The following is a 14,847-nucleotide window of genomic DNA, read 5'->3' on the forward strand; positions in this document are numbered from 1 at the left end:
TCTGAGGTTATCCACTTTATTAGGAAGAATAGAAATACAGAATATTTTTTAAATGGTGAGAAACTTTTAAATGTTGGTGTTCAGAGAGATTTGGGTGTCCTCATGCAAGAAACACAGAAAGCTAGCATACAGGTACCGCAAGATAAGGAAGGCAAATGGCATGTTGGCCTTTATTGCAAAGGGGTTGGAGTATAACAGTAAAGAAGGCTTGCTACAATTGTACAGGGCCTTGGTGAGACCACACCTGGAGTACTGTGCACAGTGCTGGTCTCCTTATCTAAGGAAGGATATACTTGCCTTGGAGGCGGTGCAACAAAGGTTCACTAGATTGATTCCTGGGATGAGAGGGCTGTCCTATGATGAGAGATTGTGTAGAATGGGCCTATACTCTCTGGAGTTTAGAAGAATGAGAGGTGATCTCATTGAAACATACAAGATTCCGAAGGGGATGGACAGGGTAGATGCTGAGAGGTTGTTTCCCATGGCTGGAGTGCCTAGAACTAGGGGGCATAGTTTCAGGATAAGGGGTCGGCCATTTAAGACTGAGATGAGGAGGAATTTCTTCACTCAGAGGGTTGTGAATCTTTGGAATTCTCTGCCCCAGAGGGCTGTGGATGCTAAGTCTGTGAGTGTATTCAAGGCTGAGATCGATAGATTTTTGGACTCTAGGGGAATCACGGGATATGGGTATCGGGCGGGAAAGTGGAGTTGAGGTCGATGATCAGCCATGATCTTATTGAATGGCGGACCAGGCTCGAGGGGCCGTATGGCCTAGTCTAGCTCTTATTTCTTATGTTCTTATTCCACAGTCTGGGCACTGCTGAGCTAGTACTCGCAGGGATACAATCAGCAACTGCTTGCTCAGGTGCACTTTCTTCAAGCATGTCATTGGATTCTGATGCCAATGCATGTAGCATACCTGCAGAAAGAGACGGGGTATGAGGGTTAGGAGGCAGCCTCAATGGGAACCTAGTCACAGTTTGTTTTCCGCACGATGACTGAAAACGATTTGGATCTTCACTGATTCCAGTGATGAATCAATGAGTGAATGAACGGGTGCAGAAGGAAGGAACTGGAGATTAGGCTTCTTGCCTCTCCATCCCTGTATTCTCCCTGTGCTGGATAGCTATAGCTGCCTCCTAGGAACATGAAGGTGGAGGTTGTAGGGGGTTGTTCCTCCTCCTGTTCTGCTTCTCTCCCTCTTTCTCTGGACATTGGTCTCCTGCAGGAAGAGTACAAAGAGTTGAATTGTTGACATTGTCAGAGGACCATCAGGGAAATGCATGTATCAGCCTGCTCCACATTGTGGGTGTGATGACAGGAACAAGCATTGGTCAGTCTATATGGTCAGTCGGAGCAGCATCTCAGGCTGCGAGGAAAGGATCCACCAGTGAAAAAAGGAGGTACAGTGAAGTCTTTCTAGGTGCACAATGACGGACATGGAACATTTCACACTACTGTCAGACCGTGTGGGTATGAGGATACAGGCTGTGCCCTTCACTGTTGACGTGTTACATTAATGTGTGATCTGAGTGGGGTTTCCTACCTTGGCACACCCAGTGAGATCACTGAGCTTCTCTTGAATTGCAGCCAGTCCTCAGTAATGCTGCCAGAGTTGACAGGATTTGCTGCCTCCTCTTAGGCATCCTGACTGACTCTCTGTGGGACACAGCAACCATTGATAGGAAAGCTGACCTGGCACACATCTGCAATCACAAAATAATTACTAATGCGGGAGGCCATTCAGCCCATCTTAATTAATCCATCCCTGCCATTTGCCACAAAACCACCATGCTTCATGAGATGGAAAAAATCATGAGGAAGATCACCCTTCCCATTCATGAAGACTTGAAAAACCCACCATGAAAGTTCTTAAAATCCTGCCGGCCATTCTGGGAAACAGCAGCCAATATTCATGCAGCTGGTATCGGCCCACTATCCAGATGGACGGAATGGTGGGACGCATGCAACATAAAGAACGAACACCTCATCACTGAGCCAACAGCAGAGGTCACTGGCTTTGACCTCCCTTGAAGACAGTGGACAACGTTAACCGAATCCACACGGAGCATGGACGATGTGGCCACCTGTTCCACAAGTGGAAGATGAGGGATGACCCGAAGTGTGACTGTGGCCCTGAGTCCCAGACCGTGGAACACCTCACTTCAACCTGCCCACTAAGATCGGTTGCTGGAGGCTCCTCATTTCTCTACTCGGCATCTCAGGAGGTCATCGAATGGATAGCCAAACTAGACATCCCATTGTAAGCTTTTCCTGTCATGCGAAAGTAGTAGTAATGAATCCATCCACAAAGATCCTGCAGTCCCCCCATTGCAGCCACCAGTTGTTTCTTAAATGGTTCCAGGATTGTTGCTTCCGCTAATCTGTCTGGGAGTCCGTACCATGTGCTCAGCATACTCTGAAGAAAAATTTGCTGATATCAGCCTTAAATTTACCTTCTACTATTTTGAACCTGTCTCCCCATATCTTACCCTCACAATGTAATTTAAAGTAATGTTCTGGATTTACCACTTCTATTCCCTTAACTATATTATAAACCTCCATAAACTCACCTTTCAGACACCTCTGTTCCTGGCTCTGACCACAACTGGACACCATACTCAAGGTGGGTCTGACCAGTGTAGCGGGTGGTGTGTGGAGTCAGCTTTACCCTGACTGGATTTTGAGCGGTTCGAATTGCTCCCACACCCCTGGGTTCTAGACACCAGACTTAGGTACAGACTGCGATACAAAATTGGAGTAGACAACTGGTTTGGTGCAAGAAAACTGTATTTTTATTAGTCACAATAAAATTACACACTTAAATTACTGGAGTGATTACAGGCATACAAAAGTACACTTAATTAAGAATGGGGAACACATGGCACAATGAGGGAAAATCACATTAATAATCCCCCTACCCTTGTCCCATCCCCAATATCTAACTAAATTGTACTACAAGAGCCAGGGATTATGCTCACCAATAGGGGTTTCTTGACAGTTCGAATCCTGTCAGTTAAGCCAGTTGCGTTTTTGGGGTTCGCTCTGTGTCCTTTGGGGCCTGCTGTCGCCACGTGGTCCCAGTCTTAGAATCTGCGAAGATTCTTCAGTTGGGTGGAGTCCGCAGATGTGGTAAGGGCGCGGTTGTGGATTTGTCTGGGTAAGTACCTTCTTTTCTCCATTAGCGATAGGGAGTAAAGTCTTTGCTGGGTACTTTAGCTTGTAGAGTGGAAAACTTCAGGTTTTGTTCTTCTGGTGGTGGTCTGGTCGTTGAGTTTTGTTGCGGTTGGGGTTTGGTTGGCGGTCTTCGGTGTCGGCTCGGTCGCGGTGGCCTAGATCATTACCTGTGCAGTGGTAATGATCTGAAGGTATGGTTTACCTGGCCCCTTGTTACCGCGGTGCTCGTGGTCGGTCCTTGTGTAAAGATGCAGTTGCGGCCTAGTCGTCTTCGGTCGAGCCTGCCCCACCGTGCCTCCTCGCCGTGATGTTGCGTGAGCCTTCCAGTTGGATGCCCCTGTGGCCTGAAGGCTTCTGCGAGTGGTGTGCTTCTGCCCGCTTCTTTGAGTTTCGAGTATCCTTGGTTCCGAGCGTGTGCCTGCTTGTGCTTGGTTACTGGTGGGCCTACAATTATACTCTTTGAGTTTGTTATCTGTGCGCCAAATCAGGGTTATTTCTTTGTCTAATTTTGGCGGGCTCGTTTAAGGTGATCATAGTCGTTCACCTAACTGATTTTTGGGTGGTTGTCCCATTGTTAAATGGTCTTTAATGTCTCAGTGTTTGTTATGCATAATGTAAATCGGTATCTTCCTGGCTTGGTAGCCAGTTTAAACTGTAAGTGATTATATATGCATAGTCTTGATGGCTTTAAGTTTGTGCAAGATTAAGTCGTTTCCTGAGTTGATTTGTTTTTAAAGGAAAGAATGCGTGTTCTGTCTTCTTTAGCTGTCTGGTTTGAAATCACAAATCAAGCTGTCTCCCACAGGCCCGGGCATATCAAGTTTTGAGTTTTGAACTTGACATGCTGTTTGCAGGGTCCTGCTTTAACCTTGCAGGTCTTGCCATGAAGTCCAAAAGCCACTTCCTTTTAGGGTACCCTTGTTAATAACTTGGAAGATGTGGGAATTTTGTGAATCCTACACACACTACTGGATATAGTGCTCAGGATGCAGTCACACCAGAACTGGACACAGTGCCCAAGGTGGGTCTGACCAGAGCCTGGACAGTTTGTTCAATATTTGGTCGAACTGTTATTCTACTCTGTAAGCTGTTAGTTAAACATCTATCGGTTTGTTGATTGGTGCTCTTCATTAATTGGATATATTTAGCATTGAGTTCCCTGGATCACATTCACCTTCATCCTTCGCTATTTCAGTCCCATTCTGTTGCCCATTTTCCTTTCTATGTGCAGTACTTTACTCTCAACTGCAATAAATTTCACTGCCATTTTTCTACCCACTTACATATTTGGTCCATTAACATGTCCACTGCCCCTATCTGTGGCTCGTAGATATGTCTGAAATTTCACCGTAACCTCGGTGACAAGAACACCCATACCCCTTCAAGCTGCAGAAGACCCATCTGACCTGTTGTACATGAGTGCATGGCCTCATTGAGCTGTATTGGTTAACCCGGGACTGCGCTCAGATACACTGCCAGAGCCAATATCAGAAGGATCTGCCCAGCCTGAACAGATAAGGAGTCCCACAAAGCCCAAGATCTAACCCCTCAGAGCAAATCACACACTTAGTTACACCAGTGAGGATCTGGGGCAGAGAGCGTTGCATGGAGCAGTGCCATCCAATAGGTTTTTAAGTTATTTTACGGACTCCCAGGCAGCCTGTAATTTTCCTGGCCTGGACAAGATTGTTTATGATATTTTTGTTTATTGTGAGAGGTGGCTGCCCCTCTTCCACTATTTGAAAGGGCTGCTCCTCAACGTCTGTCTCTCCTTCAGTCCCACGCTCCTGATCTTTGGCCACACGGTGTGGAGGGGAAGTCGGAGAACTTCCTCGTGGGCCTGCTCCTGGCCTGGCCACGGTGGTCATTCACAGGTCCAGGTTGGACCCGGCCCGTGGGCTGGTCGCTCCGGTTGCCTGCCTTTCTTCTGCAGTCTTGTCCTCGCCCGGATGGCCCCGACGAAGGAGCATGCAGTGTCTGCCAGTACACTTGAGGCCTTCCATGACCGATGGGCACCACAGTGTGTACTGGACACAGGTAATAGCATTATTATTGAAGTTTCCTTGTTCTTTTTATGGTTTAGTTCTTTTACATTAGTTGTGCCCCTCTTGAAAGGGGGCACTTTTGTTTGGTTTTTGTTTCATGATACTAGGGCAACCCAATGTCTCCTTATTGGCTTATTTAGCAAAGGCAACACTCAGTGGGCACTGCAGGAAGTAGAGTGCCTGGTGGACACAGATAACAATATTATGATTTAGATATTAAGTGTTCCTTTTGTTTGGTTGGGACTTTATGTTTAAATGATTGTATTAGTTTTGCTGCCTCACTTGTACAGTTATTTTTCTGTTGATACCTCTGGAGCAACCCAGTGTCACCCTTATTGGCCAACCGAACACTAGTGGCAGTCAGCTCATGGTTGAAGTTCAGTTCTGGTTACCTGTATTTCCGCCGGCAGCAACCTGGGCCAAACTGCATAAAACCCATTGGCACAATCAGTTCCTCTTGGTCGAGGGACTTTTTAAAAAGTCTGATCCAGGATGGCGCTTCTGGAAGCGTTGAACAAAGTGCCTGCACTTGTCCCCTGGTACCGGCTGCCAGGACTCCCGGCGACTCGCACTCCTGTTTGTTCGGGACCCTTACAGTTTATTCTCTCTTGTAAACTCGCCACACTATCTGGAGAAGCACACTGTAGCCGCTGATTGGGTCCCAGGTTTTTCACAGACACAAGCACCAGGGCATGAGTTGTGCCAGGGGGTAGTGAGCAGGGTGCCTCACCCTCTCTCACACACACACACACTGATACACATTCTCCACACAAGCACACAGTCAGCCAGGAGGCAGGGTCCTTTCTGTTAAAATATTTACTGCTTGTGGAAGGGCTCGGTTATTTTTCAGTTTTTGCAGTGTCATTTCCTGGATTACAACACGATTGGCGATCACCTGACTGTTGGCTGGCATAAGACAGTGGGTGGGTGGATGCGGTGGTGACTTTGCAGAAAGCGACAGTAGCAGCGTGTGTGTGTGTCGGCAGTGGGGAAACAGTGTGACTCTTGAGCTGAACAATGGCAGAGAACTCGCTCTTATACTGGGGCTCGGGCTCCCCGCCTTGCTGGAGGATCATGATCGCTCTGCAGGAGAAGAAACTGCACGGAGTCCCGCACAAGCTGCTGTCGTTTGACAAACAGGAGCACAAGTCAGCGGACGTCCTGGCCATCAACCCCAGAGGCCAGGTAACACAGCCCGGCTCTCCGAGCAGCGCCGCGCTGACTGGGACTTCGCCAGTTACCCCTCACCTGGTGCTCGGGGCTGAACTTTCGCCCAACAACTAACTGCTTTCATTCTGTCCCACTTTCTCTTCCAGCTTCCAACCTTCAAGCACAACGGCAACGTCGTGAACGAGTCTTTCGCGGCCTGTTTGTACCTGGAGGTAAGTGTCGACCTGCTTCAGGTCGGAGCGACATGGATGTCCCCGGCTTTCCGGAGTTTCAATCTCAGTTTGTATGTCGGAGGAGAGGATCTGAGATTTCTGTCTTGAGACACCGAGAGCTCCCCCCGATGGTTGAGCGAGTGGCTGGCCCACACACACACACACACACCAGGAAGTTCCAGGGAGCTGCCACTGCTCTCCCGGGACAGTTCGGGGTCTGGTGCCACGGTGCCAGCACACAGCAGTGAGTTAGCTGCCGTGGAGAGAGGGGACACTGGCCTGCACAGACACATGGTATGAACTTTAAGGGAAGGTGCCTGCACGTGGCCTGACATACACGTGTCGGCCCTGATGCAGTTTCGAAATCAGTTTCTGATTTTTGCCAGCCTTGGTGGAGACTCGGGCGAGTGGGAGAGAAGTGCCAATCGGGAATGACACCCAGTCCGGCGGGAAGGACACCCAGGAGCACAGCCCTAACACTACCCAGGGGGAGGTGGGGTGGACCTGAGGGGACTCCGACCCACCATTACCCTGAGCTGGGGGCACAGATGCTGCCACTGTTCCTTTGGCTGGAGACTTGCCCAGGGGAGGGGGCTGGGGCTGATCCCAGAAGGTGGGGTCTGGTTGTTTGAGAGGCTGGAAGTGGAAGGAGCCAAGTGTTAGCAAGTGACTGGGCTCCCTGCAGCGAAGTCAGTCCCAAATTACTCCAGACGGTAGGGCCTTGAATGGTGCGAGTGAGGCAATGCTTCCAGTTCAACATTGCATCTAAAGCTTGGGTATGTGCGAGATTGTGTGAGGGCTTGGGACGCACCAGGAGATCATGTGTAACAGCCAACGCTTTGCGGCCAGGAATCGTGAGCCGTTGGTAGTGTTGGGTCGAGTTTCCTTGCCAGATTCCTTTGTGAGTGGGTTTCCTCTCCATCTGGTGCCAGGACTGCAGGTAGTGAGCACGGTGCTGAGCTGGGTCACATCCCTACTGCCAGGATTGGGCCAAGAAGTGGCAAATTGGACAACCCTCCTTTCACCCCACCTGCCTGTCTACTGAACCATCCCCCAAACAGAGAGGAGTCTGTTCCAGTCAGGACCAGTCACACTCACCCCCTCAGGCTACCGGTGGATCTGTGCCTCCCCCTCAAGAATAGCCCCTCCCCCTGGGTCGTGGTGGGTAAATGCCTCTCCCCCAAGGTAGTGGTGAGGCATGCCCCTCCCCCTGCGTCATGGTGGGTCAGTGCCCCTCCCCACAGGTATAGCCCCCCGGGTCGTGGTGGGTCAGTGCCCCTCCCCCCGGGTCGTGGTGGGTCAGTGCCCCTCCCCCCGGGTCGTGGTGGGTCAGCGTCCCTCCCACTGGGTCGTGGTGGGTCATTGCCCCTCCCCCCAGGTCTTGGTGGGTCAGTGGCCCTCCCCCAGGCCCCACTCGGGCACGCGGCCCCACTCGGGCACGCGGCCCCACTCGGACTCGCGGCGCCACTCGGGCACGCGGCGCCACTCGGGCACGCGGCGCCACTCGTACACGCGGCGCCACTCGGGCACGCGGCCCCGCGGCCCCACGGGGCAGTTAAGAGTCAACCACATTGCTGTGGGTCTGGAGTCACATGTAGGCCAGACCAGGTAAGGACGGCAGATTTCCTTCCCTAAAGGACAGATGTGTTTTTACTACAATCCGGTAGTTTCATGGTCACCATTACTGATGCTAGTTTTTAATTCCAGATTTATTTAATTAAAATTGAATTTAAATTTCCCAGCTGCCTGTGGTGGGATTTGAACTCACGTCTACCAGATTATTAATCTAGGTCTTTGGATTACTAGTCCAGTAACATAACCACTATGATACCATGACCGCATATGCAAAGGCTTACTGATGTATTGGTTGTAGGAGCAATGAGTTTTGACTAGCCCAGTTCTTAAAGCTATCCCACCGTGCGATGTAAACTGCTGGAATATATCCAGCGGAGTTGGTAAAGCGATCTCTGTCAGTGTTCAGCTGCTGCCAGTTAAACCGGGCCTGTGTGCATGAAGGACAGGAGATCTGGGAAGGTGTGGCCCATCTAACCTGAGCGAGTGAGCAGCAGGAAAGTGACTGTTTGAAAGGGAAATGTCACGTAGCTCGAAACAAAATATTCCTCAGGATTTCTGTGTATATTTATCTGACTTTTGCTTGGGCTATATCTCTTCTCCTCTGCCTTAGAGTCAGTTCAAGTCCCAAGGCAGCCAGCTGATCCCGGACGCCCCAGCAGAACAGGCTCTGGTTTATCAGAGAATGTTTGAGGTTCTAACTCTGCATCAGAAAATGGGTAAGTTCCTGGCCCAGAGCTGTCTTGTTACTGTCACAATTCATTCAGCCTGAGAAGGTCCAGTTGTGTTCCGAGGGGGAGCGTGAGGTGGAGAGAGAGGGGTGAGGCAGAAAGGGCAGGTGAGGGGGAGGCTGAGGCGAAGAGGATTGTGATGGGGAGGGTGAGAGTGAGGGTTCAGTGGATGGGGAAGGTGAGGGGAGGGAGGGTGAGGGGGAGGGGGAGGGGTATCAGAGGGTGCGGCGGGGGGGGAAGAGCGAGGGGAGAGGGAGGCTGAGGGGGAGAGGAAGGTGAGGAGGAGGAAGGGGAGGCGGAGGGGGAGGAGGGAAGCGGAGAGGGAAGGGGGCAGAGAGGAGTGTGGCGGGGAGGGTGAGGGTTCAGTGGATGGGGAGGGAGAGGGGAGGGTTAGGGGGAGGGGGCTGAGCAGGATGGGAGGGGAAGGAAAGGGGGGAGGGAGAGGTGGCGGGGGAGGGGGAGGGAGAGGTGGTGGGGGAGGGAGAGGTGGAGGGGGAGGGGAGGCTGAGGAGGAGTGAGAGGGGGAGGGGAAGAGAGATGGGGAGGGGGAAGGGGAGGGGAGAGGGAGGCGGAGGGGGAAAGGGAGTGGGAGGGAGAGGGAGGGGAGGTGGATGGGGATGGAGAGGGATGGGGAGAGGGAGGGGGAGCATGTCCTCTCTGTATTCACAAACTCCAGTTCCATAGAGCAGTGCTATGGTCACTGCACACAATACACCTTGCTCCAGAAAGAAAGCAAAAATAGTTTCCAAAGAGCAAAGAGCCATGTGGGTCACCACACATACTCCTATCTCCCTCTGTTAGCTGAACTTTAACTGAGCTCGGTGCAGCCTGTGGCTGTACGGCCCCACAGAGTCCCCTCATCGAAGTAGAGTGCCAGCGAGTCTCCCTTACTGACTCACAGGGAACTCCTTTTGTTTCGGAAAATTGCATTTGACTCGACACGGGCTTCCCAGTTGAGAGTTGGTTATCGGACGAGAAGCTGAGCTGCTCATCACTGTTACTGGACACAGGGATTGTTCTAACCTCACCATTATTATATCTGCAGCTGACTACGTTTTCTACAATTGGAGGGTTCCAGAACCTGAGCGACATGACACAGCGCTGGCAAGAAACAAGACCGTGCTGAGTACAGAGTTTACAGTCTGGGAAGGATACCTGGGGAAGGTACGTCCCTTTGTCTCCAGGGGGCTGGAACACAATGGCGAGGAAGCAACGCTTCAGTTGTATAGAGCCGTGGTGAATGTTCCCTCCAATTGTTTTTTCATGCGCGGTTCCTTTAAATTTGCTGCGCGGTATCTTCCAGCGGCAACAGCTTGTGGGTGGCCTGCGCGGGACCTCCCGATTGATGCCAGGCCCCATTCGCGCCCACGCAGCTTAGGGGGAACACTGGCCGTGGTTAGACTCCAACAGGAGCACTGCATTCAGGTCTGGGCATCGCACCTCCGGAGCGATATATTGGCCTTGGAGCGGGTGTAGCACAGATTCACCAGAATGATACCAGGGCTGAGGGAGTCAAATTATGAGGACAGGTTGCATAGACTAGGCTTGCATTCCCTTGAGTTTAGAACGTTGAGGGGTGATCTAATCGAGGTGTTTAAAATAATAAAAAGAGGCTGGGTAAACTAGGTAGAGAGAAACTATTTCCTCTGGGGGAGTTCAGAACAAAGGGACACAATCTTAAAGTTAGAGCCAGGCTGTTCAGGAGGGAATTCAGGAAGCAATTTTTTTTTACACAAAGGGTAGTAGAAATCTGGAACTTGCTCCCCCACAAGGCTGTGGATGCAATTTTCAAGAATGAGATTGATAGATATTTCTTGGGTAAGCATGCCGAGGGATATGGAGCAAAGCCAGCAAATGAAGTTGAGGTGCAGATCAGTGGAACAGGCTTGATGGGTTGAATGGCCTCCTCCTGTTCCTACAAAATGCCTGGCTGGGATCCATCCGCACTCTCTGCTGAACTCAGTCAGGACAGCCGGACACCGCAGGGTGCGAGAGCCGGGCACCGCAGGGTGCGAGAGCCGGGCACCGCAGGGTGCGAGAGCCGGGCACCGCAGGGTGCGAGAGCCGGGCTTTTTAAATGTGTGTCCCAAAGCCCTTGTACCATCAACTTGTGGGAACAGTCTTTCCCTGTCTAGCCTATCCAAACCCATCCTAATCTTGTACACCTCTATCAAATCACCCTTCAGCCTCCTTTGCTCTAATGAAAACAAATGCAGCTTCTCCAACCTGTCCTTGTAGCTAACATCCCTCATCCTCGGAACCATTCTGGTAAATTTCCTCTGCACCCTCTCAAGGGCCTTCACATCCTTCCTAAAGTGTGGTGACCAGAACTGGACGCAATACTCCAGTTGTGGCCGAACCAGCGCTTTATAAAGGTTCAGCATAACTTCTCTACTTTTGTACTCAATACCTCTATTTATGAAGCCCAAGATCCCATATGCTTTGCTGACCACTCTCTCAATATGTTCTGCCACCTTCAGAGACCTATGCGCATTAACTCCCAGGTCCCTCTGTCCCTGAACACTCTTTAAAACTGTGCCATTAAGTGTATATTGCCTCTCCCTGTTCCTTCTGCCATATTGCATCACCTCACACTTCTCTCTATTAAATTCCATCTGCCACTTGTCTGCCCATTCTGCTAGCCTTTCTACGTCCTGTTGCGGTCGACTGGTATCATCCTCACTGTTTGCCAAACCCCGAAGTTTGGTGTCATCGGCAAATTTAGAAATTCTACTCTATATTCCAATATCCAGGTAATTTATATATATCAAAGAAAGCAGTGGCCCCAGCACTGACCCTTGGGGAAGACCACTGTCTACCATCCTTCAGTCTGAAAAACAACTATTTACCACAACTCGCTGTTTTCTGTCCTTAAGCCAATTCCTTATCCAAGCTGCCACTAACCCACCTATTCCATGAGCCTCAATTTTGTTAACTGGCCTTCTATGTGGTACTTTGTCAAACGCCTTCCTAAAATCCATGTAGACAACATCCATTGCATTCCCTTCAATCCTCTCTGTTACTTCATCAAAAAATTCAATTAGATTAGTCAAACATGATCTGCCTTTTACAAACCCGTGTTGGCTCTCCTTAATTAGCTTAAACCTCTGCAAATGCCCATTAATTTTTTCCTTAATTATTGTTTCTAAAACTTTACCCACCACTGATGTTAAACTGACCGGCCTGTAGTTACTAGGATTGTCCTTACAACCTTTCTTGAACAATGGTGTCACATTTGCCACTTCCCAATCCTCAGGCACCTCCCCCGCATCTAGGGAAGTGTAGGAACTGGGGTTCCTAGCCGAAGAATTGAGATCGACTCAGAAAATCAAAAACAATAAAATTTAATGAACAAACGAAGCTGTACAGGAAACTGTAGGATACAATGCAAATAGGTCTGGTCTGCTTGAAAGCCTCTCTGGAAACTGCTAGCAGGTTCCGAGCTCAACTGCTGGAAGGTTCCGAGCTCTACTGCTAGAAGGTTCCGAGCTCTGACGTCATGACGTTCTTCCCGCCGTTGAGAGATCACATGACGGATGGCATGACGTCATCACGTGGAGTACAGGAAAGAAGCCCTAGTACAGTTAACAGATACATTAAAGGTGCAGCCCCCAGCTGTACTACATTGCTGTAAAAGGAATTATATACAATTGTCCGTAATCCTCTGGTGGTTCCGCCACATGCGCCCCCCCCAGAATTGCTTTTAACAGAGACGGTAAGGCGAGAAGGGGGTCTGACGAGTCTGTCCGACCGACTGCGATACCCCGGCAGCTGGAACGGAGCGCTAGAAGACGAATTGGCTGTGGTTGGGATGACGCCGCAGGCGGAGGAGAAGAAGAGGCCGGCTGTGGTCGGACCGGTGAGGTGGGCACTGGCGACTCGGTGGATGACTGTGGCTGTACTGGACCGGCAGTCGACGGTGGACGACCACAACGAGGCGGCTGAGCGGTGACGACTGGTTCGCTCAGATCCAGATGCGCCGGTTTCAACCAGTCGATGGAGATGTGGTCAGGCTTACCGCCGACGTCGACTGTGAAGGACTTGTCACCTGACGAGATGACGCGGAACGGACCTGTGTAAGGCGGTTTGAGCGGGTTTTTGCGAGCATCCTGCCGAATGAACACGTATTCTGCGCTCTTAAGATCCACCGGGACATGGGAGCGCTGCAGGTCATGATGCGACGTAGGCACTGGGATGACATTCCTAGCCGCTTCCTGGTGGCTGACGAGCTGCTGAGCTGGGGACCAGGATTCCGTGTGAGGAGGAAGAAAATCGCCAGGCACTCTGAGTGGTTGGCCGTAAACCAGCTCTGCTGAAGAAGAATGCAGGTCGGCCTTAGGCGCCGTGCGAAGACCTAGCAGCACCCAAGGGAGCCTGTCCACCCAACTAGGCCCACGGAGACTAGCACGCAGTGCGGCTTTAAGGGACCTGTGGAATCTTTCACACAGACCGTTCGCCTGTGGATGGTGGGCGGTGGTACGATGAAGCTTGGTGCCCAAACCTTGAGCTACGGCGTTCCAAAGCTCAGAGGTAAATTGAGGCCCCCGGTCGGAGGAGATGTCAGCCAGTACCCCGAACCGAGCTACCCACGACGCGATGAAGGCTCTGGAGACGTCTGCCGCTGTGGTGGCAACCAAAGGAATTGCCTCTGGCCACCTGGTGGTGCGGTCTACCACGGTGAGCAGGTGAGTGTACCCACGAGAGGAAGGGAGAGGACCAACCAGGTCCACGTGCACATGGTCGAATCGACGCTCCGGAACCGGAAAAGTGGTGATTGGGGCCTTAACATGGCGTTGTATCTTGGACTTCTGGCAACTCATGCAGGTATTGGTCCAGTCACGGACATCGAGATGCATGCCCTTCCAGACGAATTTCTTTGCCATGAGTTGTTGTGACGCTCTCATGCCAGGGTGTGACAACCCGTGGATAGTGTCGAAAATTCTCCTGCGCCATTCGGCTGGAACGATTGGACGTGGGACGCCCATCGAGATGTCACACAGGAGTGTGGTCCTTGCGGCCTGGAAACTGACATCAGCCACTTGTAAGCTGGAAGGTGCGGTCCGGTATGCCTGCACTTCAGGGTCTGCCTTCTGTTCTTTTGCCAAACTAACATAGTCGACTCCCAGGTGTACTGCGTGGAGCTGGGCGTGGGAGAGACAATCTGCCACCAGGTTGTCTTTGCCCGAGACATGTTGTATGTCGGTTGTAAATTCAGATATGTACATAAGATGATGTTGTTGCCGTGCCGACCATGGTTCCGCTGTCTTGGCCATCGCAAAAGTAAGTGGCTTGTGGTCTACAAAAGCCGTGAATGGGCGTCCTTCCAGTAGGAAGTGAAAATGGCGGATGGCCAGAAACAATGCCAACAACTCCCTATCAAAAGTACTATACTTGCGTTCGTTCTTCCGCAATTGGCGGCTGAAGAAAGCCAGTGGTTGCCATGTGCCGTCGACCCACTGCTCCTGTACTGCCCCGATGGCATAATCAGATGCGTCAGTGGTAAGGGCAATGGTTGCGCCCGGAAGGGGATGTGCCAACATGGTCGCAGCAGCCAAAGCGTTCTTAGTGTCGAGGAAAGCCTGGCCCATCTGGGGTGTCCAATCGATCGGGTCTTTGCCCGATTTACCTCTGAGGGCCTCGTACAAAGGTTGCATCAACAATGCCGCCTTGGGGACGAACCGATGATAAAAATTGACCATTCCCAGAAATTCCTGGAAGGCCCTGACGGTCTGAGGAAGAGGGAACAAGGTGACTGCTTCCACCTTTGTGGCCAGCGGGACGGCGCCTTCTGAGGTGATTCTGTGTCCCAGGAAATCAATGCTGTGCAACCCAAACTGGCACTTGGCCGAATTGATAATAAGGCCATGTTGGCTGAGACGAGAAAAAAGGAATGTGTTCTTTCGTGCTGTTACTGGCAATAAGGATGTCGTCTAGGTAGAC

General features: G+C 51.1%; 1 protein-coding gene and 1 long non-coding RNA gene across 2 annotated transcripts in view; one reads left to right on the plus strand and one right to left on the minus strand.

Annotated features, from left to right (window-relative positions):
• On the minus strand, window positions 1–6,841 carry LOC147116148 (uncharacterized). Its single transcript, XR_015078754.1, has 3 exons — window positions 6,599–6,841; window positions 1,547–1,706; window positions 1–1,222 (listed from the first exon to the last, which is right to left on the minus strand). It is a non-coding gene; the product is annotated as an uncharacterized LOC147116148 (long non-coding RNA).
• The window catches only part of LOC147116149 (glutathione S-transferase A-like), a 25,109-nt gene continuing 16,397 nt past the window's right edge, over window positions 6,136–14,847 (plus strand). The window contains exons 1-4 of the mRNA XM_085990906.1: window positions 6,136–6,407; window positions 6,539–6,604; window positions 8,790–8,895; window positions 9,953–10,071. Coding sequence (XP_085847032.1) covers window positions 6,240–6,407; window positions 6,539–6,604; window positions 8,790–8,895; window positions 9,953–10,071 — 459 coding nt within the window. The 5' untranslated portion in view covers window positions 6,136–6,239. The remainder of the gene's footprint in view (window positions 6,408–6,538; window positions 6,605–8,789; window positions 8,896–9,952; window positions 10,072–14,847) is intronic.

This window comes from Somniosus microcephalus, chromosome 6 (assembly GCF_052327205.1).
Source record: "Somniosus microcephalus isolate GS21.2 chromosome 6, FLI_Smic_1.0, whole genome shotgun sequence".
Classification (NCBI taxonomy): Eukaryota; Metazoa; Chordata; class Chondrichthyes; order Squaliformes; family Somniosidae; genus Somniosus; species Somniosus microcephalus.